General features: G+C 40.1%; 1 protein-coding gene across 3 annotated transcripts in view; it reads left to right on the top strand.

Moving 5' to 3' along the window:
• Positions 1-27,475, top strand: part of CCDC50 (coiled-coil domain containing 50) — a 90,044-nt gene that overhangs the window by 53,950 nt on the left and 8,619 nt on the right. Inside the window, exons 5-11 of one of the 3 annotated variants that reach the window (XM_074190635.1) lie at positions 2,378-2,495; positions 7,223-7,759; positions 10,095-10,210; positions 10,848-10,892; positions 10,981-11,085; positions 15,132-15,211; positions 20,894-21,000. In XM_074190635.1, coding sequence (XP_074046736.1) covers positions 2,378-2,495; positions 7,223-7,759; positions 10,095-10,210; positions 10,848-10,892; positions 10,981-11,085; positions 15,132-15,211; positions 20,894-21,000 — 1,108 coding nt within the window. The remainder of the gene's footprint in view (positions 1-2,377; positions 2,496-7,222; positions 7,760-10,094; positions 10,211-10,847; positions 10,893-10,980; positions 11,086-15,131; positions 15,212-20,893; positions 21,001-27,475) is intronic. The other 2 variants (XM_074190637.1, XM_074190636.1) reach the window with 2 other exon arrangements.

The following is a 27,475-nucleotide window of genomic DNA, read 5'->3' as shown; positions in this document are numbered from 1 at the left end:
AAGCGACAAGAAGTCCACTTTGCCACTTACTAGCTGTGGGACCTTGAGGAAGTCATTCATCTTCCTGGTATTCATTTCTTCATTTGTAAAAGGAAATGAATGGACTAAAGATTTATGATACCATAAAGTTGGAGAATATGTCAGAGAATTTTCCTATGGGGGCCTTTACTGTTCCATAGAAGGACCAATTAAAGGAATTGTGTATGGTTTTTTGTTTTTTTTTTGGCAAGGCAAAGGGGTTAAGTGGCTTGCCCAAGGCCACACAGCTAGGTAATTATGAAATGTCTGAGGCTGGATTTGAACTCAGGTACTCCTGACTCCAGTGCCTGTGCTCTATCCACTGTGCCGCCTAGCCACCCCTAAATTGTGTATGTTTTGAGGAGAATGTGCCAACTGCCTCCAAGTACTTCCAGGACTGTCCCATGGAAAAGAGATTATATTTGTTTTTCTTGACTCCAGAGGGAAGGAGTCCATGACAAAGACACAGGCTGGGGATGTTGACAAGTTGGATCAATTTTATTATCTTTCCCTGTTTTTCTTCCTATGGAAATAATATGACTTCAACAAGATTAAGAAAGTATCTCTGGTGGGAACCCGGGGCGGGGGAGGATATGGTTTTTGTTTATAGTGTGATAGCTGTATTAAAGATACAAATAAAATGACCTGTACAATGGAATGGTGGCCACAAAGCTCCAGAGAAAGTGGATGAGGTGAATGGTGAAGGAATAAATGACAAAACATGTTTCCCTTGAGCTTCCTTTCCATTTTGCCAACTACTGATGGGACATTTAAAGTGAAGGTTTTCTGGACAGCACAACCCCGCCATGGAGAAGGGAGGACCCCCCTCATAGTTTCCCCTCTTCCCCATGCTTCCTGTCCTCTTCCAAACCTTCACCAACCTTAGAATCTTAGTTTTTTCTTTCTGTCCTTGACTTCACATTTTTCTTTATGTCACATATCCAATCAGTTGTCACATCTCTTCATTTCTCTTTCCTCATCATCTGATTTCTAGTCACCTTTCTACTCGTAGCCACCATTTTTGTTTAAGTTGTCATCATCTCCCATCCAGGTGATCCCATCAGCCTCCAATCTCATTGCTTCCAGTCTTCTCTGACCACTATACTCACTGCAGCTAAGACCCGATTGTGACTCCCCTGTTCAAACATGTCCAGTAGTTTTTCAATTGCTTCTGAGGTTAAAAAGGAAACTTCCTTTTAACTTTGAAGCATTGCAAAACTTAATTCCAAACTAATTCCATCGTTATGGAACCCTGTTCTTCTCACATTGTTTGCCCCACTCCAAACACAGAAGTGTTTTACGTCTGCAGGCCTCTCTCAGCTCACTTCTGTCTTGGAGATTTCTCTTTTCCTTTCAGATGGAGCTCTGACCCATCTCCTGCAGGAAGCCTTCCCCAATCTCCCCCAATGCCTGTGTCCTCTCTCCCAAATTACTTCATACTTAAGAATTTTTATTTGTTCTTATTTACTTTGAATTTATGTTATATTGAGAAATAGACAATCTTGTCTCTCCTATTAAGGGCCACTGGATGGTTCAGTGGATAGAGCACTGGAGTCAAGACCTGAGTTCAATTTCAGAATCAAATACTTACCAGCTACAGCCAATGGGCATGTCACTTCACCCTGTTTGCCTCAGTTTCCTTCAATTTCCTTATCAGTAAAATTAGCTGGAGAAAGAATGGCAAATCATTCCATATCTTTGTCAAAAAAACCCAAAACAATCCCTTCAATGAGGTTATGGAGAGTCAGACAGCCTTGAAAAAAATGACTGAAGAACAGCTCCCCTAAAATGTCAGCTCACTGCCAAAAGAACTTGTTTCTTTCTTGTGTTGGAATCTCCAGAACCTGGCACAATGCCTCTCTGGATCAGACATTGTGCCCTCATGCCTTCAGATTCTTCCCGTCAGAAGTTGTGAGTTCAAGGATCTCTCTCAGTCTCAGAATCCAAATCTGTAAAATGACACCTGCCTCATGGGGTTGTGATAAGGCCAAGGGACAATCAAATGTGTGAAGCACTTTGAAAATATATAAGTTCAATATAATGTTGATGCCATGGCTGATTCTTGGTATCCTCATCTGAGAAATGGGTTCCACTTACCAATTTTGGAGGTCTTAAATGACATTATATACAGATAGAAAGATATAAATGCATTTGTGTTTTCAAAATTAAAGTTTCCCATAAATGCCTCTTGGTACTCTTTAGCTTTATTTTCCTTCAATTTCTTCCTCTACAAAATGGGAATAATACTTGCACCCTCCCCAAAGGGTTGGCCTGGGAGAAAACCTTGAAGTGCCATAGAAGTAGCAAGAGTTGGGCTCACACCTGAGTTCTCTTTTCTTTCCCCCCTCTTCTTCTCCAGGACATTGCTCGCCTCTTGCAAGAGAAAGAGCTACAGGAAGAGAAAAGGCGAAAGAAGCATTCCCCAGCATCCTCTGGGCCTGGCACTTACGATGATGGCTATTACGAGGCCAATGGAGGTAATGATGGTCTCCAGGAACCTTGTGCCCCATCCTCCTAGGGCCATGACCAGCAGCACTTCCTTTTGGTTTGGGTGGGCCTCAGGGCCTAGGGAAGGATGGTCCCTCCCCTGTCCTGGGATCCTGAAAGCTAGGGGGCTGCCTTTGGTCTCAATCTAATCAATGAAGCAGTGGTCTAATTGCTGATCAGAGGAATAGAAAACCCTTTGCCACAGCAGCCTCTGGGGTTGGATGCTGGTCATTATGCCTTCTTCCTGCCCTCCCTTCCTTCCCACCCTCTTGAGATATGACTCATATTTTAAGCATGCTCATATAAGCCAGAAATGGTGAGTTGTATGTATCAAGGGAGGTGGGTGACCTTCTCCGTCCTGTGCCATGGTGATTAAACACCAAGATGGTATTAATGAGCTGGGCACTAACATGTGGGGCCAGCAGCTTCCCCTGGGTTACTTCTTCTGTAATATGGATGCATTAGATTGATTTATTTTATATCAATGATGATTTTATATTATATCCAGTTTGCAAATTTGTTTTTCATTTCTTGGTCTTAATGATCTCTGATGTTTAATCAAAAAAGTTTTCTGGTGGAGAGAGGTGAGACACCCTTGGGTGCTTGCTTTCTTCCCTGCTGTTTGCTGGTGGTGGGCTTCTCTTTTTCTGACATGTGTGTTTGAAAAGGAGAGGTTGGAATTTACCTATATTTCTAGGATGACCTTCAGGGACTCATCAGAACCCAGAGTAGATTTCCCTAAGTCCTTGCTGGGAAAGTCCTGTCCCATACCATGGAGTGGCAAGCACCTGGTACCCCAAGACTGCCAAGAGTCAGCTAGTAGTTAATAAAGCTCATGTCTAATGATCTCATACCTTTTTTGTTTAATGAATGATAGTAATAACTCTCCTTTCTACGATGCCTTAAAGTTTACATAGAAGCATCATCTCTTCCAAGACGCCCAACCTTGGAGAGTCAGGTCTGTGAGCAGCCTCATTTTCCAGATGTGGAATTGAGGCCCAAAAAAGTGAAGTGACTTCCTGAGCATCTTGTTAACCATGAGTGTCCTAGAACCCATCTCACCCAACCTTTTCTCATTACAGAGCACATTTAGCCCCTTTCCTAGAACTACCAGGCAGTAAGGGCCTTGATTCAGGATTCAGATCCAATTCTTCCTAACTACAAACCAAAAATGCATCCCTTGGTCAAGGCTGCCTCGCAGAGCCCCTTGTGAAGAAGGGATATTGTGTTTTATCCTTCTGAGGAAAAGAGAGAAACCTGGAGAAACTGAGGAATACAGAAACCCAATGAGAGAAAGTTGAGAGAGGAAATCAGAGTTCATATCTCAGACATTGAGAGTTGGAAGGAACTTCAGATACCATCAGGTCTAACTTTGTGTGTGTGTGTGTGTGTGTGTGTGTGTGTAAACTTTAGCAATGTTGAATGACTTGTCTCGGGTCACACAGCTAGGGAACAGGAGAGCTGGACTTTGAACTCCAACAATCTCTGGACAAATCTGGTACACCTTGGATTCCATTGTGCTCCTTGGCTTTCTAGCCTCAGCTATGTTCCTGTCCAGGAAATGAGATCCCATCTCTGTTCTAAGTTTCTGGCCTTCAATCTAGGTCAGCCTGCCATCCTGGCCATGGGCATCTCCCATTAGCTCATCTTCCCCTCCAGTTCTCTTTCCTTCCTTGGGATCAGCCCTTTCCAACCCCTCCCAGCTTCCTCCCTGCTCTGGCTTCTTGGCTTTTCCCCCTGTGTGGATGACTTGGCTTAGTTTGATCTATGCCTGGCTTGATTAATTGACTAACCATCTCCCAAGGTTCTTCTTTGTTCTTCCTGCTGGATTGCATTTCCCCTCGATCAGCATATTACAAGAAATGCAGCAGCCTCTTTCCACAATGAGCATTTGCAGCTTGTATTGGAACTGGGAATCCTCCAGACACCAGCTGCCAAATGGAAACCACTTAAAGAATGCTCCAAGGGCGAATCCTTGGGGAGACTGGCTCGTGTGCACATTGTCTCATGTGCAAGTAGATTTATAGTGACATGTCTTTGCAGTTGTCTGTGTGTCCACCTATATACGACATAGCTTTAATACCTACATATCAATATACACAGTATATTTGTATGTGTGTGTGGTGGGACTTGCAAAGGCAGTCCAAATGACTTTGAGGCTCTCTCTGTCCACTACCCCACACTCTTCTCAGCCTATGTAAGCATAAGGTATGCTATTTGTCAAGAAAAATATAGTAAACAGACACAGACACAGACACACACACACACACACACACACACACACACACACACCTTAGAAAATCTGTATAATCTTTGACCATGGTCAATGCCAGATCTAGAAGTAGGCCTATTATGTCTTTGTGATCATGAAACAGATCCATTAAGAAAGCCCTGAATTATTTCTATTTGTGTATGCATTTGAGAGAAATGATTATTACTATCCAATGATTTGGGGAAATCCAGAGTTCCCCCCTTTTCCTAAGCTCTCATTTCAAGCCCCAGTATCTGAAGACCATTACTGATAACAAATTGATGAGTGATTATGATGGTGATGATATTGGTCTTCATACTTGAAGAAGACTATGACTTCAGGGAGGTGACACCATGACAAGCAAGTGAATGGGATTGGAGTGAGGGGGTGTTGTGCTAAGTCCCCAGCCTCACTTCCTCCTCTAGAGCTGTCTGGATTCAGTGGGCAGATGTAGATCAGGAGAACTGGAGATGATCCTGGATGTGAGGCAATGAAGCTCACAAAACTAGTAACTGTCTGAGGCCAGATTTGAACTCAAGTCCTCCTGACTCCAGGGCTGGTGCTCCATTTACTGTACGACCTAGATTAGAGAATGAATTAATCTTCTTCTCAATCTTGCTCAGAAACTCCCTCTCCAAATATAACCTTCCAAAGCATTTAATATAAGGTGTTCTCTCTACACAGATTTGGATGGGGATAAATTCTGTAATTAGATTGCCCAAGGTCAAACAGTTTAGAGGTAAATGATATCATCAGTTATATCCCATAGCCCCTGATTAGAATGCAGTGTAATATTCATTCTCTCATTAATTGCTAACTAATCAGCGTTGATTGACACCCATAGGACACTCATCTTTCTAAGGGCAGTGAACCCACTGCCATGCAGTCAAATGACCATTGCTTTTATTAATAAAATATTAGCATTAACAAAATGAAATTATTTCAGACTTTTTAAACATCACACAAATGTATGTGTGTGTGTGTATATATATATATATATATATGTATATATATATATATATATATATCTACACATAAAATTGTCTGTAACTTCATATATACCCAATTTCATTCTAAATCAAAAACATCCAATTGCACATGGTTAAGTTCTTAGTTTGGAGCCTGTAAGTGGGCTAGTTTCCCTTGGTATGGGGATCTTCCTCTCTGCTAATGGACATCTGAGCCTGCCCTGCTCTGCCTAACTGAGTCTTGCTGAGAGGGGAAGCATTCTGCTGGGGGCACATACCTAGAACATAGAGTCAGGACATAGGCCCTGCTGGGCCTGTCTTTGAGGATCTCTATCCACCAGCCCTCTAATCTGCATGAGAATAGAGAAAGTGACTTGTCAAATTAGCATGCCATCAAGCATCATTCACATTACATCAGAGATTTGAAGAGAAAAAAAGATTAAAAGACTGATAAAAGTTTTAGATATCAACATGCTTAAGATACACATTGAATCTAGGAAACCGTTATTAACTTTTAGTAAATATAGTGACGTTCCCTCTAATATACAATACTTCCATTCCCACTAAGCCCTGTTCAGATTTCATGGTCCCTGGGCCCTCCTTCCATCATTCCATGTTCATTTTCAGTTCATTTCTCTTTAATATTGGGTTTTTCATCCCTGTTTCTACAGGCTATAGTCATACGTTAGAAGCATTGAAAATCTACTGTATTGGGGGCATCCAACATGAACTGTTCCCTATTGGTGGGTTCCATGAGGAGTTTGATTCTCTCCTTGCCTAGGATGAGTTGCTCATTGGAACAACCAATTAAGTTAGTATTACACTGAGTTTGGATGCCTCTGGGAGGGACCTTTTCATAACAGGGGTTAGGTATGTCCAGGTTTATGTGCATGTAGGAAAGAAGGGACAGAGAGCTGAAGTTGGAAGGCTAATGGTGAAATCACTCTCTGGAGGGATATCTAGGTATTATAACTTGAGATGAATGTGTGGTATAGTGGACAGAGTGCATCGTAGAACCAGGATGGCCAAGGTATTGCCATATTGGAACAACTCTTTAACATTTTCTATAGGACATTCTACATTACCTGCATTTTTAAGAGGACATTTCCTCATTGGCAGTTTTCTCAAAGAAAGAAATCACAGATCATGTCCTCTCCCCCGCAAAAGAAAACAAGACAACCATAGTCAAGCCTCAAAGGTCCCATCTAGGTGCCAGACCCTATCACTAATTCTGTCATCACTGTCTAGTATGCTTTCTCCTGAATTGTTCACCAACCTCCCTTCAAACACTGCTAATGCTCATGACTTTCATTCTGCTTTGACAGCCTGTGTCAGTGCTTGGTTGATTTGTAAACTCAATGAAGCCATCTTTGTTCTGTTGCATGTTAAACAAAGGCCCTTCCTCCCCTATTGTATGAGTTGGTGTAGGCTGTTCCAGTGTGCTAACATTGAGCTAACTTGCTTCTCTCTTTGTCATGCCTCCCCACTCCATACTCAGACCCTCCAAGGTCAAGGAGGAACAGGGAGCTGGGTTCTGATCCCTCAAGGTCTCAAAGACACCAAGAAGACAGAGCTGGGAGGCGGAGGAGGGACAGACCCATGAGGCTTTCAGAAGACATGGAAGAATGCAAGGAACGGTGCATCGTGGACAGTTCCGTGTCATCCCTCAGGCTTAGCAAGACAAGGGACAATCCCCAGACTAGCTGGGAACCCCATGAAAGGAAACCTTCTGTTCATGACAGAGTCCCCAAATTTTCCCTTCCCAAGAGCAGTGGGGAGGTTTTCCTGAGCACTGAATCTGATGACTGGGACTCCAACCTTGGCCATGGTTCTGTGAGGCGTTCTGACTATCCTCGATCCCACCATCAAGACCGACTCTCACCCAAGGTCTCCCAGAGGCCAGAGTCTCATAGGAAAGAAGAAAGGCATAAGAAAGACCATGGGATGGGGGAATCAAGAGATAAGAGGGAAGGTCACAGGACAAGAACACCTCTCTCCTCCCAGAGTGAGGAAAAGCACTATTTCAATGAAACAGGTAATGGAAGACAGTAGAAACTAGAAGCCTCTGTCTACCCTGAGACTGGGTGATATAGGCAGTCTGTGACTTTGGGAGAGGCCACTATGTTTGTGAGCTGCTGGGTTTGAAAACATTCCTGGGATCAAATATTTTTCAAGGTCACTTTCATCAATACACTATCCTTTCTTGTTCTGCAAATGAACTTAGTTGGGGAAAGTGTTTCTGGGTCTTATCTTCTCCTCCCACAGAAGAAGCCCTGTTGCCTTGCTAGGGCCTCATAGCCAAAAGTAGAGTCAGAGAGATGCCTGGTACCTCTGCAGCTCTTTCAATGGATTCTGGTATGAGGTTAAATCCCTTTCTCCCCAAAATAAGCAAGGAAACCCTTAATGTTTCTCCTTTCCTGGTTTCAGAAGGATCTAACTAATGAAAGATGGTCAGGTAGGTCAGGACTTGGAATCAAGTTTGCCTTCTTGGATGCCCTCTTAATGGCTGGGAGACTGTTATTAGAGTTCTAGAGCATCAACGTCATCTGATGGATTCTGCCCTAGCCAGGGCCTGGGACAAGAATGGTCAAAATTCTAGATCCAATAAACTGTGTGCATTGGCACTTTGAAAATCAGTTGGTATTGTCCCCAAGTCACTGCAACTTCTGGGCAATTCACTGCCACAGTATTGCTCTAGTGGGACAGCCTTGGCTATACTATGTTGCCTCTCTGTGGCAGTATTCATTGTCATGAAACAATCCATTGATTTTGATTCAATAAGGTCTGGTCCCCAGAGATGCATTATTCCTTTGGAGGCCTCCTTCTTAACTTTATTGTAGTCTTTTGAAGTCATATAGCCCCACTGTTTCAAGATGGTTAACATGCTAAAACAAGTGACTTACTGTTAAATATCAGAGTTACAATTTGAAACCTAGGCCCTGCTATCTCTTACCCCGGTGGTGAGCAGAAATATCATGGGGAAAATAGGTCACTTGATTTCTGTGGCAGCATGGTGGGTTGGGGCACGTATACTGGGGGATGACTTCCCTGTCTGTGGAGGAAAGGATGATGTCCTTTTGAAGGAGCTCACCATGTCCAGGATAGGATTGAAGGTTGACCTGGAAAATGCTTTGGCTTATTATCACTTTTATCATTACAAAATAAGTGAATTTTCTCCCATATCCTATCATTCAAGTATTTATGAAATGCCTCCTATGATGCCTGGCATAGTGCTAGGGACTTGGAATTTTTATTTTTATTTTTTGTCCAGATATGTTATTTTATTGATGTAAGGCAAAAAGGAGGGGACCTTCTCTACCAATGCAGATGAGACATCGTTCTACAACTAAGAGTCTTAGAGTTAACTGAAGCTGCCAAAGGGTTAAGTGACTTAACCTTGATCATATAATCCACAAAGTGTCAGAGGAAAAATTTGGGTTGGTTGTTTATTCCATGTACCAAACTGCCTCTAAAAGATTGTAGGGATATGAAAATGAAAAATGAAATAGTCCCTGCCTACAAAGAGGTTACATTTTACATGTGCACAGGGCTTCTTATTCCAAAGCCAGCCTTTCTCCCATTGACAATTCCAAGCTCCCTTTTTCAAGAAAAGTAGGAAAATGCAGCTGTTCACTAACCTATTGCATATTACATATAGAAAATCATTTTGGGGTAGAATGATAACAACCCAGGGCTTGAAGTGGGATTAGAAAAAGCTTCCTGGAGGAAATGACATTTGAGCTAGGTGTCTAAACCTGAGGACTTGCTGTAATCCTTAAGAAGGGTCCAGATTTCACTATACAATCAACAGTTTGGTTTTTCACTTCTGCATGATGCAATTTGTGTCACCTACATTTGAGACTTCTAATAGTAACTTTCTATCCCCCCCTGAGGCAGGTAGATTAAATAAAATCCCCCAGCCTTTTGGAAATTTGGAAATGTTCCTCAAAGTTTTTTTTTTTTTTTCCTAACTCCCTCATCTTGCAGTAGCTTTCATTTTTTCATGCTTCTTTTTTCACTTCCCATTTCTGTATGGTCCAGAATTGGTAGAATGAATGCTCCTGTTGCAGCCGATTCATCAGCAGCTTTCATATCCATTAAGAAAGAATGTGAGAGGGTAATAACTTTCCAAGCAACCCTCTTACAAATGAGTCCAGGAGAGTCTGTGGCCACGAGAATGATGAGGATCTGCCCTTCTACGTGCTTGTTTGGGGCAAACAGCTAGAACTAGCCTGGTGCTAGTACTAAAAAAGACAGGCATTGTACATAGTGCCAGGGGATGCCAGGTGCTCTGGCGAGACTTCTTCATCTTCATTTTCCTCACTGGGTGGGAAATGAACAGACTGACTAACAACATTGAGTTTTTCTAGGAATGAAGCCGAGGGGGACAAAAGAAGCCATCTATACACAGCCTCGAATGACCCACAGGGACCAAGAATTGTGTGATGCAGAAATTGCCAGGAAACTTCAGGAAGAAGAGATCATGGTAAGTGAAGATGGAGACAGAAACCTTAGACAGATTTATTTTTGCAAACCCCAGTGAAACTGATCATTCATTGTTGCTTACTACCCCTGTTAAGTTGGAGCTCTGTTTGTGTGTTTGTGTGTATGGGGGGAAGAGATGGGCTGGTGGTGGTAGTGGTAGTAGTGGTAGTTATAATGGTGGTAGTAATAGTAGTAATGATAGTAGTAGTAGTGGCAAATTAGAAGCAGTAGTAGTAGTGGTGGAAAGGGTGGTAGTTGTCGTAGGGGAGAGGGTACTTGGTTTCTTCTTGCATATAGATAAGTCAGTAAAACATTGCTGTTCAAAAGGGGTGTGGCCTTCTCCCCCTCCTGTGTTCTCTCTTATTCCATTTCCTAATCCTGATTCTGATAGCATCTTCGTGTCATTTTCCACCAATAAGCCATGTGTCAGGAGAGATTCTGGGTAAAGGAAAGTTATTACTACAGTTCCCCTTATGAAAGTCCCTGTAGGGATCTGAGATACTAACCTCAAGCCTCTCAAACCTCAACTTCTCCAAATCCAGAATGGGGAGAGGAGGAGCATCTTCAACCTCTGCCATCCTCCCTGTACTGTCTGGCTGCCCAGGCTCACTTCATTTTCACATTTCCTTCTCTCTCAGGCCAATCAGGTGGACAAGAGAGCAGCCCAAGTGGCACAGGATGAGGTAAGTCCCCAAGGCTCCAGTGAGAACTCAGAACACCCTGGCTCCAGCCAGGTGGCCTCTCCCAGCCATGCCTGGCTTTGTCTTCCAGGAGATTGCCCGAATGCTCATGGCTGAAGAGAAGAAAGCTTACAAGAAGGCAAAAGAACGGGAGAAATCCTCCTTGGAAAAGAGGAAGCAGGATTCTGACTGGAAGGTAATTGAATCCTCCCCCTTTCATTTGGGATACTGCCTGTAGGGTGTCAGCAGAGCAGGAGACACAAGTGTTCATGTCCTGGGAGCCAAAGTCATCAAAGAACCCATGGCTGCTTGATCCACAAGCATTTATTGGACTGCTGCATGCTATGCCCTAAGACTAAAAGTGAACCAGGATGTTACATTCTGTCATGGAGACAGCAGAGTCATTGATCAATCACTTCATTCATTTGTGCTAGGCCACTACTGTATATTAGGGATGGGGATTCAGAGAAAAAATGAAATGCCTCCTGTCCTCAAGGAGCTTCCATTCTATCAGGATGGAATCCATATGTAGATGGATAATTATATACTGAGGAACCACTAATATTGGGAGAAGTATACTAGGAGCTATGGGATCAGGTCATGTTTTCTATGAAAGAGGGCCTGGGGGAGTCCCTAAGAGTCTCATTCCTGGCTCTTCACTTGCCTTATCTGAATTCATTCTCACAGCCTTTGAGAAGTGCATCAAAGTTATTACGAAATCTCTTGAGGAAATTGAAACTCAGATGTTGTAAGCTTCACAGGCAAGATTCCAGGGCACAGGGCTTCCTGTTCCAAGGCTAGTCCTTGGTTCTTCAATGATCCCTGACTCTCTCTCTCTCCTGGCCTCCATTTTTCTGCTAGTCCAGTGATCAGGAAGAGAAAGAAAAGACATTCACAGTCATACATTGTCTGTAAGTTGTATATCTATTATACAAAGGAATATCACAAGCTTCATCTAGTCGAACTCTTGGATGAATTAAGCTTGGTTTTACAGCATCCCCACAGAGAATCTCCATCCTTTATTTGATTGATTCCAGTGAGGGTGTCCTCTCCTTTCTTGAGTTGGCTCATATCCCTTTGGGACAGCTCTCATTCCTGCTGACTTCAGGTCTTTATTCATTACCTGTCATATTCTACCCATCTCTCTTAGTTCTCCTCTCCTCTGGAAGACAAACCTTGAAGATGGGTCTTTGGTGTCCTTAATCTCATTTCCATTATGTCCCCAACTCCCAACTCCAGTATACCCAATTCTGCTATTCTTTTTTTTTTAATTTTTAATTTTTTAGGATTTTTTGCAGGGCAAATGAGGTTAAGTGGCTTGCCCAAGGACACACAGCTAGGTAATTATTAAGTGTCTGAGGCTGGATTTGAACTCAGGTACTCCTGACTCCAGGGCCACATAGCCGCCCCTCAATTCTGCTGTTCTTAAGGATAAATATTCTTAATTTCCTTTCTATGGGATAAGAACCCCCATCACCTTCCAATCTACCTTTTCTGGGGACTGCAGCTTTTCACTGACCTTTCCAAAGAATGACTCAATAATCAATGACTCTGGTATCAAAGAAACAAGTCATTTCTAGGGTAAGTAGTTGCATTTGTCTGGGCTGATTCCTTTCTTAGTAAACTTAAGCCATTTTTACAGATGAACCCAAATTTCCTTCTTGATGATCTTGGCTTCAGTGGGCTCTCTTAATTCCTTTCTGACTGTTTTCTCTAACTGCTTGAAAGGAACTTCATCTCTGGCTCCATCCTGGACCCTCTTCTCTTGTTCCCTGGCTACAGTTCCACTTGGTGATTTCATGAGCTCCCATCATCTCTATGCAGATGACTTTCTAATTGATTTGTCTATCATTAAGCTCTTTCCTGGCCTCTGGATTGCTGTCTCTAACTGATATCTAAAAGTGGACATTCCAGAAACACCTTCAATTACAAATCAAAAGCATATTTCCCCTCAAAGTCTCCTCTTGTCTTAACTTTCCTATAGCTATGGATGGCCCCACCATCTTCCCAATGACCCAGGTTTGAAAGCTAGGAGTCATTCTCACCTCTTCACTCTCTCCCTCCCACATCCAATTCTTTGCCAAATCCTGTCATTTCTCCCTTTGTAACCTATTGTATAGGGCTCTTCTCTCCTTTGATGCTACAACTCCCCCAGTGCAGACCTTTGCTGATTTCTGCCTGCACCGTTGTGCTTGGGTCATATATCTCTAGGACGGTCCAGTCTCCTCAGCTGTCAAAGTGATCTTCCTAAAGTGTGAGTTGGACCAAGTTAACCCCGACCCTGATCCTGTTCAGGCAACTCTATTAGCCCTTAAAGTAATCTTCCGGGCTTTTCCATAAAGTAATCTGCCAGGCTTTTGAAGTTCGTCCTTTCTACCCTCCTAGTCATCTTATACCGTCTGCTAAATGACTTGGTGGATAAAGCATTAGACCTGGAGTCAGGAAGACCTGAGTTCAAATCCAGATACCTACCAGCTGGGTGATTCTGGAATCCAGATATCTACCAGCTGGGTGACCCTGGACATGTCACCTTATCCTATTTGTTAAGATAGTGAAGTGGTTTAGTGCCAGACTTGAAGACAGAAAGATTCCCCTTTATGAGTTTAAATCTGGCCTCAGACAATAACTATGTGACCCTGAGCAAGTCACCCCACCCTGTTGGCCTCAGTTTCTTCATCTGGAGGAACTGGAGAAGGACGTGGCAGACTATTCCAGGTATCTTTGCTAAGTAAAACTCAAATGGAGTTGCAAAGACTCAGACATGCATGAAGTCACTAAACAACAGCCAAGAAATGGGAATAATAGTACCTCTCTCCAGGAGAACTGGATGTTGTGAGCACCCAATGAGATGGTATGTATAAAGGGTGTGGCAAAGCTCCAGAAATAGTCACTATCATTAATATGGTGACGCTCGCTTCATGAGACACTTTGCATACATTGTCTTTCTTTATCCTTCCAACAGTCTAGGAAAGTGAAGAACACATTATTATAGTTCAGGAAACTGAGGCACAGAGCAGTTCAATAATTTGTCCAAGGTCAAAGCTTAGTAAGGATCTGAAACCAAATTCAAACTCCAGATCCTCCTGATTCCAGATCTGCCCATGGACCACCTAAAGGCCTAAGATCCCTTTCAATTATGAAATTCTATCATCAGAAAAACTAGGACTTTTTTTACAAGTTTCAGGAAGTATTTCTGGTAAAGGCCTCACTTCTTACATATATAGAAAACTGAGTCAAATTTATAAAAATGCAAGTCACTCCTCAAATGATAAATGAATGAAGGCTACAAATAGGCAATTTTCAGATGAAGAAAGAAATTAAAGCTATCTATAATTGTATAAAAAGTCCTCTAGACCATTTTCCCGATGACCCCGAGAAATGCAAATTAAAAATGAGTCTGAGGTACCACCTCACACTTAGCAGATTGGCTAACATGACAGAAAAGGAAAATACTAAATGTATGGGATGTGGGTAAAATTGGAACACAGCTGATTGATGAACTGCTCCAACCATTCTGGAGAACAATTTGGAACTATGCCCAAAGTACTCTAGAATTGGGCATTGCCTTTGCTCCATTACTTGATCTGTTTTTCCAAGAGATTTAAAACAAATTAGAAGAGGAAGTATTTGTACAGAAATACTTGGAGAATCTCTTTTTATGGTGGTAAGGAATTGGGACCTGAGGAAATGTCCATCAATTGGAGAATGACTGACACATTGTGGTATATGCTAGTGATGAAAAACTATCGTGACAGTAAAAGATGACAAGCAGAATGTTTTCAGAAAAGCCTGGAAAGACTTAGCTGAACCAATGATGAGTAAAATGAGCAGAACCAGATGAATATTGTACATCATACAATGATCAGCACATCTTCACTATTCTCAGAAATACAATTCTCTGAGACAATTCTGAATGCCTCATAGAGAAAAACATAGTCTATGCCTGGAGAATGAACTGGAGTTTGAAAGGAGATTTAATTTTTTTTAAACATTTATTTATCTTTTGGGGGGTTATTGTTTCTTTTGCAACAAGGCTAAAGTGTTTTGCATGACTACACATGTATAACATACTCATTTATTTGCCTTCCCAATGAAGGAGATATTGGAGCAAAGGACAGAGAGAATTTGGAACTCAACATTTTGAAAAGCAAATATGAAAACTTGTTTTTCATATAGTTAAAGTATTTTTATAAAGAAATTCTATCATTCTTAAGCAAAACTAACTTCCCTTTTATTTCCTAGTCCAAAGCAACAGAACCAATGAGGTCAAAGTCAAGAGATGCCCATGAAACTCCCTGGTCAAAGAATGAGAAACCATCTCGGTAAGATCCTTGGCTCTTTTGGACATTTTCCTGACCAGGAACATGGGGCCTTTGATTGTGGCTTTTGGGAAATGCTTATAGTGGGAAGAAGTTGCCTTGGTGACACTGGTATCTTTGGTGAGTCTCTGAAGGAGAAAGGAAAAGGCTGTTGTTGACAACATCATTTGGAAAGTCTCCCACACTTTGCAAGTGTTATAATTTAAAACTCAAGAGGCAGAAATTACCTTAAGTTAATGAGAAATTTCTTGATTCTGCAGTAAGAATGTAGACTGTTGGCTGAATATATACATGCCGATAGCTTGGGCTAAAATTCCCCCTTCCATTACTTCTTTTCCATAAGAAGAGTAGTCCAGCCCTTATCACATCTATTACTGAAATTCTAGAAACAGTCTGTCAATCCCCAAACTTACCAGTTAAGAAATCCAGGTCTAAAAGTAAATTGATTCTACTCTGGCCTGATCCCTTATTGAGGCAGCCCTCAGGTCATCTTGTGATTGCTGTTTCCTTTTCTAAATCTTCTCTAACCCTCCCTTTAATAATACATTTGAAATTTTTGTCAGGTATCTAGGTTAATCTCACAGTCTCTGCTGTCTCCCCTTTTTTGAATGTCAATCTACTTTCTATTCCCTTAGATTTCTTCTTCTCCAGGGTCATTCACAGATCCCAGATGATGGCTTGGCAATCAAATCTGTCAGTCTAAATGCTCCAAGAGTTTTGGTTTCAGTCTTGAAGCATTTTTGTTTTCATAGGCAACATTCTGGGTGGGAGTATATGGGCCAAAACAAGGAGGTTTCAGATCTTTGAAAATTGATTGTGGGAAAGGATGTGCCTTTGACCTTCCAGTAAGGTGAACTGAAATGATGGTGGAGTCCATGGGGAAAAGAAGCCAAATGGTTTTCTCCTGGGCTGTCACCCAGAGCATCAAATCTCTTGGGCGTTCTTGAGTTTCCCCAGCCTTGGGGCTCATGTGTCTATATCCATCTGTCTGCCCAAGGCTCCCTGGCCCAGACAAGGGCCCATTTCAATCTCCCTGGCTCAGATTGCCGGAGATGTCTTCCTCATTTCCTGCTTCCTTGTCCTAAATGGTTGTGGCGTGTAACTTCAGCTGTTCTGAGCTGTCTTTTTTTCCATGAGGGCTAGAATGGATGGAGGAGGGCAGTCACTAATGCTTTTCAGAGTCAATGAAGTGATCTGTGTTCAGACTCTAAGATGCTTTCTATTGCCATCTGAAAGGAAAAAAATATATAAATATATATATATATGTATATGTACATATATATAATATATATATATGTATATATATATGTATATGTATATATATGAATGATTCAGTGAGGGGGAGATTATTAAGGAGAAATAAGACCCAAGTGCCAGTAATCATGCTTTGAAAATACTCTGAATTATTAAAATTCTGGACTGGGTTTAATATAGTATTAATAAAACATCTTTCAATCTTTTAAACATGAGCAGTGTCAATGAGAAGGAATGTTGGCATTTTGGCTGGGAAGCTCCCTTTCATACCATAATGTCCAGTCTTGGACCTCTCTAAGCTCACCCACTTGCTGTGATTTCTACCAAGTTCATTTATACTGTTTTTTTCCCAAGGACATCTTCCATTTTTAAGGACAGAAGGTAAAGAGATGCCTTCAGGAAATTCTTAGTGGCCAGGCACTTCTTCTGAACCTAGAAACTTAGCTTCAACTATAGTTGATGTTCAGACCTATGTTCAACCCTGTGGTTTTTATTCTTTTAAAGGAAAATTAAGAAGATTCTAGAACATCTTTATTCTTCCAGCCTCTAATCAGCAACTGAGAACATCACTTGTTCCTCTTCTTTCAGGGACCAAAGATCTATCTTGATGTTTTAGCCATTGTAACACCCAATAAATGATTAGTGTTTTCTGGAGGGAGTAGAAAGGTAGAGAAGACTGAGAGAGGAGGAGAAAGGAGTGAGGAGTGAGAAGGGAGAGGACTCTTTAAGGCCTCTCAAGGTCTTGATAACATCAGTATACTATTTGATAGTAGAGATCGGAAATTATCTGGTAAGGTTTGTTTAATTGGACTTTCATAGACAGGAGTTGACTTGAATTTTTCTAATCCTAACTCATGATTTCTTCCACCTGATGTGAAAACACTCTTCTCACCCAGGGCCATTTGTCCATATCTTAGAATTGTCGAAACCATCCAGGTCACTAAGAGATTAGATGACCTACCTCTCTGGTCAGGTAACTGGCCTTGAACTCAGGGCTTCCTGTCTTTGAGGCTGGCTCTATCTACCCTGTCTCTTATGTCTCCTATGCTTATTAACAGAAATGTAGACATTAAGGGAAACTAAATTATTATGTCAGAGCATCCTTAATTTCAAAACCAAACTCTAGGAGGTGGAGAAATCAAGTCTTTTTGGAGAGCAGTAACAATTCAGTAAACATTTTTGAGGGCAGCTATATGCCAGGAAGAAGGGCTGACTCATGGACAAGGCCTTCCATTGCTACATCCTGGCTTCATGAATGCAAGAGATTATAATGTTTTGAGGCCTAGGGCAACCCTATGAAGTTTCTGAACCAGAGCCAGTGAGCATTGAAGATGGGAGTTTCCTCACCCAGCAATGCCTGCAAACAATGAAATCACAAGGCTAGGGCGGGGTTGCAGAGGTGGAAAAGAACCCTTATGGAGCTGAAATCTGCTAACCTCTACAGAGACAAGTCCATACAGAATTTCTTGGAAGAACTGGATGGTGAACAAGACCAAATAGGGGCAATACAAACAGCTTCATTTGGGAGTGGCACATGAGCCCAGATTTAAAGGGAGCTAAGGGGTAGAGGGGAGAAGGAAGGGCCTTCTAGGTTCTAAAGCAACCTGGGCAAAGGTACAAAGATGAAAAATGAAACATCACATGTGAAGAATAGTATATAGGCTAGAATTCAGACTAAAATAAATGTGGAAATGAAGCTGAGAACTAAACCATAAAGGTCTCTCAATGCTGAAGAAACATCTTTCCTAGGAAAAAAGAGGGAGTCCCTGGCCATTCTTGAATAGGGAAGGGGCTTGGTGAGACTTCTGCTTTAGGAAAATTAGGAACAATGAACTTGAGACTCATTAGAGACTATTTCAATAGTCCAGGTAAAATGTATGGTGATCCTATATTAAAGTGCACCTTCCTGGTAAGTGATGAGATATTTTTTTGAAATGTCATCTGATGTTTGATCAAACTGAGTTATCAGGACCTTTAGAATCCCCATGAACTTTCTGCCATTGCTTGCAGTAAAGCTTGTGAGGAGGCAGCTCTAGGGTTTCCAACTTTTGGCCAGTGACGGAAGAGCCCTCTTGTACCATTTTCCAATCAGCAAAAGACTTTGAGGTCTTGTGAGTAGAAACACTAATGGCAAACAGTGGTTGGAGGATCTGGGCCTGCCTCCCTCCTGACTTTTCTTCCATCAGGGGAGAAATGACACTTGTGACATCTTAGGTTGCAAATCCAATTCTTCCAACTGGTTCAAAGCTTCCCACTCTATCTCAAGAAATTAATAAAACAGAAATACAACATTCCGTTTTAGAAATTCAAAGATTTAGTAATTGGGAAAACAACAGGAACAAGGTTTTAGCCTCTGCTCCAAGGTCCAAGCTTTTTTGCCTTTATAATATCCCTTAGCAAGGGATATTATATTATTGTGGTGGCCTTTTGCTTCCAGGAAGTGAAATCATTTTATAAATATGATTTGACCTTTTAAAGAATCTTCCTGGAGTGCAACCAGTGACTGTATTTTCATGGGTTTTAGGGAGCTAAAAAACATCTTGAAGGTCACCTTGTCCCTTATTTTACAGATTAAGAAATTGAATAAGGGAAGAGGAAGTAAACTGACTTGGCCAAAGTTACAGAGGCACTAAATGGTGGCAGGTTTTCTTCAACCTGGAGGTCTAAGATGCTGAATTCAGTCTTAGCTCTTACCCTCAAAGGGATTAAAGGACTACTTTGCTGTGGTAAAATATATCTGGTCAGTGCAGAAACTTTTTGAAGCCAAATAAACTCCTTCCCAGGTCCAACATGAACTGCCAATCCACCGTTACCCATTTCCTTCCTTTTGGCCTCCTCAAGATTTTTTGATATTTGTGCTGTTGGATTTTTATACTTTATTGTTCTTAATAATAAATAGTGCGTTAAGAAAAATCAACATTTGAAACACCGGCAGGGAAAGTGTGTGCCCTCCAAAGTCCCATTTCTGGGAGTTCTGGGAAATGAACCCACATTGTGCTGCTCTTATGGCTGCCTCAGACTCCTGTCCTGCAGGACCAGTAAGATCCACGGGGCACAGATCACACTTGGGCCACTTAGACTACCTGCCAGGACCCAGCACTAGAAGTCATTAAGTCATTGTAGGTGATCAAGGAAGCAAAAGTTTCTACTCAGTGATTTGCTGACCGCCTTGAATTTAAGTACTGCACTGCCATCTAGTGGACAGTATGCTTTATTCATCGTGTCCACCACAAATGGGCTTTCTTTCCTTTTCTTTCTCCTCCTATCTCCTAATTTTTCCTTTCTACGTTCATGTCTTCTTTTCTTTCCTTCACTTCATTTTCTTCCCATTTCTTCTCTTCTTTTTTTCTCTTTCCCTTCTTTCTTTCCTTCCTTTTGATTTGAATTTGCTTCATCTGATCAGTCTTGCTAAATTATCATTCACTGAGGTAGACGATTCAAATTTTGAGACCCTGGCTGGACCAAAGGAAGTCAATGTTTTGGGGCAGACATATTTCCTAGTTTACCTCAGTGGGCATCCGTGCATATATTCCCTCAGTACAAGCTATTTGGGTAATCCCCAGCAGGGACACATTTGATGCCCCATTAGGTTTTGTTGAAGTTGATGATACTATTCATCCTTGTCTCCTGCATCTGCCTTTATTTTTTTAAGCAGAGGGGGAATACCTTAGAACATTCTAATGGATGTTTGGCAAGTCCATTCGCTGAGAATCCACCCTAGGCATAATACACAAGTCGGTCATTTGTAGAATATCTTTTTGTTTTTAGGTTTTTGCAAGGCAATGGGGTTAAGTGGCTTGTCCAAGGCCACACAGCTGGGTAACTATTAAGTGTCTGAGGCTGGATTTGAACTTCTGACTCCAGGGCTGGTGCTCTATTTACTGTGCCCCCTAGCTGCCCCTGTAGAATATCAATTTAATATTAAACTACCTACTTCTTTTCTCTAAAAGATCTTTGAAAGATTCCAGTTGAAATAAGTCAATCAGTCAGTCATTAAGCACATAGCAAGAAGCTAGGATGTATGAGCCAAGAACTATACCAAGGATGCAAAGAAAAGCAGAAGATAATCCCTGTCCTCTAATTGTTGCCAGTCTTATGGAGGAGACAACATGCACACCCAAATATGTACAAGATAAACTGTCAACCATCCATAAAGAGAATTCACTAGAAATAACAGGAATTGCAAAAGGCTTCTTCTGGAAAGCAGGATTTTAATTGGAACTTGAAGGAAATCAAGAGATGAAGAGGGAGAGCCTTTTAGGCATGGAGGATGGCCAATGATAAAGCCTTATGTTAGGAAACAGAATTAGATTTGGAGATGGAGCAAGTCAGAAGTGCTCTGGAGTCCATTGTCTAGAACGTTCTCATCTCAGACCTCTTCCATTGCCAGGACAGTGGACTAACAGTGTTTGATGATGGTTTCTCTTCCAGGCCTCCACCCCCCACTATGATAGATGCTGAGGATGTAGACTACACCCACTTCACAAACCATCATAGTTCCACACGGCCATTTTCCAAATCTGAGTCATCGCACAAAGGTATGAGCAAGAAGGAGAACCACTTCCCGGGGAAGTCATTTGGGAATGGGATGACTAGGTTGTCAAGGATGATTTCTCACCTGAGTCTGGAGAGCCTAGGCCATGCTTTAAAGTTTACAAAGGAATTTTTTAGTGATGGGGCAAGGGAATGAGTATTTTATTATAGTACCCTACTGTGTTCCAGGCAATGTGCTGAGTACTTTACAAACATTAACTCAATTAATCCTAAGAAGATGTCTGAGAGGTAGGTGCAAGTATTATCTTCATTTTACAATTGAGGAAACTGAGGTAAGCAGAAATGAAGTGACTTACTCAAAATTGCATATCTTATAAATGCCTGAGGTCAGATTTAAACCCAGTTCCTCCTGAGGCCAGGCCCAGTGCTCTACCCATTTCTCCGTCAGGGACCATGGACTGTGCTTGGAGAGTAGTGTTCTATTTTTCTCATCAACTGATCTAGACATCTTTAGTCTAGTACTGGATATTTGAGAATTTAAAAGAAAGTAAATTGCTTAGTAGAAGGCAAGATCCCAGAGTGAAAAGGGGCCTTTGAGGCAAAATTGTCCATCCCATACCTGAACAAGGATCCCTTCAGTATTCAGTTTGGCATGGAGACATCCACACATCTTTTAGAGTCCTCCAGAAATAGATCTCCTCTTCTCCCCAAACTCTTTTCCCTTATGCAGCTCTTGGATAGGTAGGAAGCTTTTCATCATCCTATGCGCCCATGAACTTATCAGGGACAATATTGACTTTTTCTTTTTTTAGATTTTTCAAGGCAATTGGGTTTAAATGGCTTGCCCAAGGCCACACAGCTAGGTAATTATTAAGTGTCTGAGACTGGATTTGAACCCAGGTACTCCTGACTCCAGGGCCGGTGCTCCATCCACTGTGCCACCTAGCCGCCCCAATACTGACTTTTTCTTACTTGCTTATCATGAGATTCTTAGTCCATTCATGGGGACTCAGATATATTGTAGGATCTCCATTTCAGTCCTTCCATAAGAGACACCAAGGATGGGAAAATGGTCTTTCCCATTTCTTCCTGATATTCTGAAGATGTTATTGGAGCACATGGTTCACTAACTAGTTGGACTTCATTTTTTTTTAATCTTGATTCTCCTTTTAGCACCTTCTTGACCTTCACAGTCCCTTTGGTTCTTTGACTGTGACATGTTGTAGTGGCCACAAGTCTGTCATGAACCTGCCCATTATCTTTGGTGTGATCCTTGACCAAGGATTTCAGCATTTCATTACTCTGAATCATATGGTATCTCCAGAGAAATTCAACCCCCCCAAAAAATTAAAAATACGGGGAGGGTCATTAGTTTCAAGGAGAAACTTAGAGTCATTAAAAAAATTATGCCTTTCCTGAAAGGAAACTCATCCAGCTTTTCTCCATCTCAGACCACCTGGTCATCCATTTCTTGTGTCTGCCCAAGGTCTGTTTTAGTATGTGAGTGTATCAGGTCTGAAACCTAGTAAATAGTTACTAAATGCTTTGACGTTCATTCTCACCCTCTTGTGTACATAAGTGAATGTAGGATCTATGTCTATCTAAATCTCCTCACCCACCGTGTCTCTAGATTACTTGCATAGAATAAGTGCTGATGGAATTCTTGTCAACTGACTATGTGCTGAACAGCTCCTAGGTTGTGCATTCTTGGCTATATACCCTAGACTTTTTGTTAGGCATGTTTTAGCAACTTGCTTTCCTTCCGTGAAAGTACAGAGCCCTACTTGCTGCTTCTTTCTAGAGCTCCCGGTTCTGCCCACTGGGACCAAACAGAACCAGTATCAATATGCTTCAACATGGCAGTCCACTCCTTATGACAACTCTTACACATACCTAATCTTCTCTTCTCCAGGTGCTACATCTGAAGTGTCTTTAACTGAGGCTTAGATGGTATGATCTCAAGAATCTTTACCATTTGGTGTAGCCTCTATAGGACACTCTCCAGCTCACACTGGGATCCTAAAATGTCAGTCTTACTACTCCAGATGCTGCCTAAGCAGAGTGGGATTGAACATGAATGGCAATTCCCTGGGACTAATGAAACTGGAGCCTTTTATCATCAAAAGTCTTAACATTGCTTGCCTGTCTAACTCACTAATGATGTCTTTGGGCCACCAAACCCCTGCAGACAGTTTTTTCAGATCCCTCCACCTATCTTGTACTTACTTTTAAAGTATTTTATTTTTGTTTCCAATTACATGTAAAACTAGTTTTCAATATTAACTTTTATAGGATCTTGAGGTCCAATTTTTTTTCTCCCTTCTTTTCTTCCCCCCCAACCCTCAAGACAGCAATCAATCTCTATTTCTTACATTTCTTTTATTTCTCTATTTGTACCAAATCATTTTAATGTTGCTTCTTTATAATGTTTCAGAAAACTAGAGCACCTTCCTTTGCATTTTTTCATTCCCTTCATATTCTTGATTTTTGGATTCTCTAGATGAATTTTGTTATCAATTTTTGATAGTTGATTTGTAGTACGACACTGAATAAGTAAATTAATTTAGGCAGAATTGTCTTGTTTATTATATTACTAGGCCTTCCCATGAGCCACTTTTCCACTTGTTTAGATCTAACTTTATTTGTAGAAAAATATTTTTCTAATTGTGCTCATAGAGTTCTTGAGTTTGTCTTAGTAAGTGGCTTCCCAAATATTTTATATTGTGTATAGTTATTTTAAATGGAATTTCTCTTTCTATCTCTTGTTTCTGAACTTTATTGGTAATATATAGAAATGCTGGTGCTTTATGTGGGTTTATTTTATATCCAGCTGTGATAAAGTTGTTAATTATTTTAAGTAGTGTTTTAGTTGATTTTCTAGGTTTCTCTAAGTATACATTCTGTCATTTGCAAAGAGTGATACTTTTCTTTCCTCATTGCTTCTTCCAATTCCTTCATTTTATTTTTCTTCTCATTGCTAAATTTAGTATTTTCTGGTAGATAACATTTCTAGTATGGAAAAATAATGGTGATAATGAGAATTTCTGTTTCATCCCTGATCTTATTGCTTGCTAGTAGTTTTAGATTGATACTGCTTATCATTTTAAGGAAAACTCCATTTATTCCTACGTTATTGAGTGTTTTTAATACAAATGAGTGCTGTATTTAGTCAAAAACTTTTTCTGCATCTATTGGGATAATCATGATTTCTTACAATTTTGTTATTGATGTAGTCAATTAGGTTGATAAGTTTTCCTAATATTGAATCAGTCTTGCGTTTCTGGTATAAATCTCAACTGACTTTAGTTTATGATTCTGAAGATCAGTTGCTATAATCTCTTTGCTAATATTTTATTTAAAATTTTTACTTCATTATTCATTAGGGAAATTATAATTTTCTCTCTCTTTTTTGGTCCTTCCTGATTTAGGTATCAGCACAATGTTTGTGTCATGAAAGGCATTTGATAGAACTTAACATATTTTATAAATAATTTATAAAGTTTTAGAATTAATTGATCATTGTGTGTTTGGTAGAATTCACTTGTAAATCCTCCTGGTCATGGAGATTTTTTCTTAGGGAGTTAATTGCTGATTTGTTCAATTTATTTTTTCTAAAATTGAGCTATTTAAATATTTTATCTCCTCTTTTATTAAGCTAGGCATTTTAGATTTTTGTAAATATTCATTCATTTCACTTAGATTTATTGGTATATAGTTGGACAAAATAGCTCCTAATTATTGTTTTAATTTCCTCTTCATTGGTGGTGAATTTATGCTTTTCATTTTGGCTTTCTTCTTTCTTATTTTTCAACCAAATTAACCATAAAATTATATATTTTATTATTTTTTTATAGAATAAACTCTTAGATTTTTCTATTAGTTCAATAGCTTTCTCTCAATTTTTTGGTTTCCTTCTTTATTTGTTTTTTAATAGGAGAGTTTTAATTTATTCCTTTCCTAGCTTTTAAAATTGCATGTCGAATTCATTGATCTACACTTTCTCTATTTTATTTGTTGTAAGAATTTAGAGATATAAAATTTACCCAAGTCCTGATTTAGTTGCATTCCACAAATTTTGATAATGTTGTCTCTTTATCTGTCATTCTCTTTGATGAAATAATTGATTGTTTCTATGATTTGATGTCTCACCCACCCATTCTTTAGAATTAGTTTACAATTAATATTCGATTTATGTTTCTGTGGGCCTTCATTTCTTGTAATTTTTATTGTGCACTATCTGAAAAAATGTATTTAATATTTCTGCTTTATTCATTTGATTTTGAGGTACTATACCACTAGCTGCATATGTGTTTAGTAGTCATATAACTTCATATTATCTTTTAGCAAAATGTAGTTTCCTTTTTGGTCTATTTTAATTAGATCTATTATTGATTTTGCTTTGTTTGAGATCAGTATTGCTACCTCTGCTTTTTTATTTAACATACTGATGCATAATATAATCTTTTATCTTTATTCTGTGTGGTCTGTGTTTCAAATGTTTTTCTTGTAAACAACATATTGTAAGATTCTGTTTTTTAGTCAGCTCTGTTATCTGCTACTGTTTTATGGGAGAGTTTATCCCATTCGCATTCACAGATATACTAATTAACTGTATATTTTCCTCCATACTATTTTTCCCATTTATACTTTTCTCTTTCTAGTCTTTCATCTTGTCCCTCCTTAGCAATATTTCTCTTCTGTCTTCCCTTCTGTTAGCATCCCATTTTCCCCCTTCCTTATAAGTAAAGATAGGTTTCTTTATTCAATTGAGTGTGTGTTGTTGCATCTTTGAGCCAAATCTGATCAGAGTAAGGTACAAAACAATGCTTACCCCCCCATCTTCTTTTCCTCTACTCTAATAGCTCTTTTATACTATTTCATGTGACATAATTTAATCCATTTTTCTTCCACCTTTCCTCTTTTTCCAGGACAATCCTTTTTTTTTCACCTCTTAATTTTTTTTATCATCACATCAAAATCAACTTACACCCACACGCTGTCTAAATATACTTCTTCTAACTGTCCTAATGGGCATAAGTTTTTAAGAATGACAGTCTTCCCATGTAGTCATGTAAACAGTTTAAACTTAACTAAGTTCCATGTTGTTTTTTTCTTTCCTGTTAATCTTCTTATGTTTCTCAAGTCTTGAATTTGAAGACTGAATTTTATGTTGAGCTCTGATCTTTTCAACTAAGAATTTTGAAAGTCACCTATTTCATTGAATATCCATATTTTTCCCTGAAAGCTTATGCTCAGTTTTGCTCAATAGTTGATTATTGTTTGTAATCCAAGCTGCTTTTTCTTCTGGAATGTCATATTCCAATCCCACTAGTCTTGTAATGTAGAAGCTGCTAAATTCTTGGTAATCATGACTCTGGCTCCTTGATATTTTAATTGATTCTTTCTGTCTGCTTGCAGCATTTTCTCCTTGATCTGGTAGTTCTGGAATTTGCTACAGTACTCTTTGGAATCTTCATTTTGAGATCTCATTTAGGAGGTTATCAGTGGTTCCTTTCAATGACTATTATACATGGGGCAGGTAGGTGGTGCAGTGGATAGAGCACCGGCCCTGGAGTCAGGAGACCTGAGTTCAAATCCAGCCTCAGACACTTAATAATTACCTAGCTGTGTGGCTTCGGGCAAGCCACTTAACCTTATTGCCTTGCAAAAAAACTAAAAAAAAAAATTCTTCAATGACTATTATACCTCTGGATCTAGGATATCGGTATTTTTCCTTGATAATTTCTTGAAAGATGCTGTCCAGATTCTAGCACTCTTCTTTAATCATGATGTTCATCTAATACAATAATTCTTAAATTATCTCTCCTGAGCTATTTTCTAGGTCAGTTGTTTTTTTCAATAAGGAATTTTACCTTTTTCTTTTATTTTTGTTCATTCTTTTGATTTCATTTATCTGATACCTGATGTCTTATTGAGTCATTAACTTCCACTTACCCAGTTCTAATTTTTAAGGAACTATTTTCTTCCTTTAGCTTTTATATCTTCTTTTCCCTTTTGCCAATTCTGCTTTCAAAAGTTATTTTTTCCCTTTGGTGGATTTTCCCCCCAATTTGGCTAATTCTATTTTTAAGCAGCTTTTTTACAGTTAGTTTTTGACTCCCCCGTAGTTCTTTTGCATAGATCTCATTTCTTTTTCCAGTTTTTCTTCAGCCTCTCTTACTTGATTTTTTTTAGATTTTTTTTTTTTTTTGCAAGGCAAACGGGGTTAAGTGGCTTGCCCAAGGCCACACAGCTAGGTAATTATTAAGTGTCTGAGACCGGATTTGAACCAAGGTACTCCTGACTCCAGGGCCGGTGCTTTATCCACTACGCCACCTAGCTGCCCCCTTACTTGATTTTTAAAATACTTTTTGAGCTGTTTTAATGGAACTTTTTAAACTTGAGACCAATTCATATTCCCCTTTAAGGCTTTGTATGTAGACATTTTGACATTGTTGGCCTCTTCTAAGTTTATGTTTTGACCTTTTATTATCTCCACAGTAGCTTTTTGTGGTCAAG

The sequence above is a fragment of the Macrotis lagotis genome, chromosome 6 (assembly GCF_037893015.1).
Source record: "Macrotis lagotis isolate mMagLag1 chromosome 6, bilby.v1.9.chrom.fasta, whole genome shotgun sequence".
Classification (NCBI taxonomy): domain Eukaryota; kingdom Metazoa; phylum Chordata; class Mammalia; order Peramelemorphia; family Peramelidae; genus Macrotis; species Macrotis lagotis.
The sequence above is the reverse complement of the archived record's forward strand: the minus strand, read 5'-3'. Positions and strand labels throughout refer to the sequence as shown.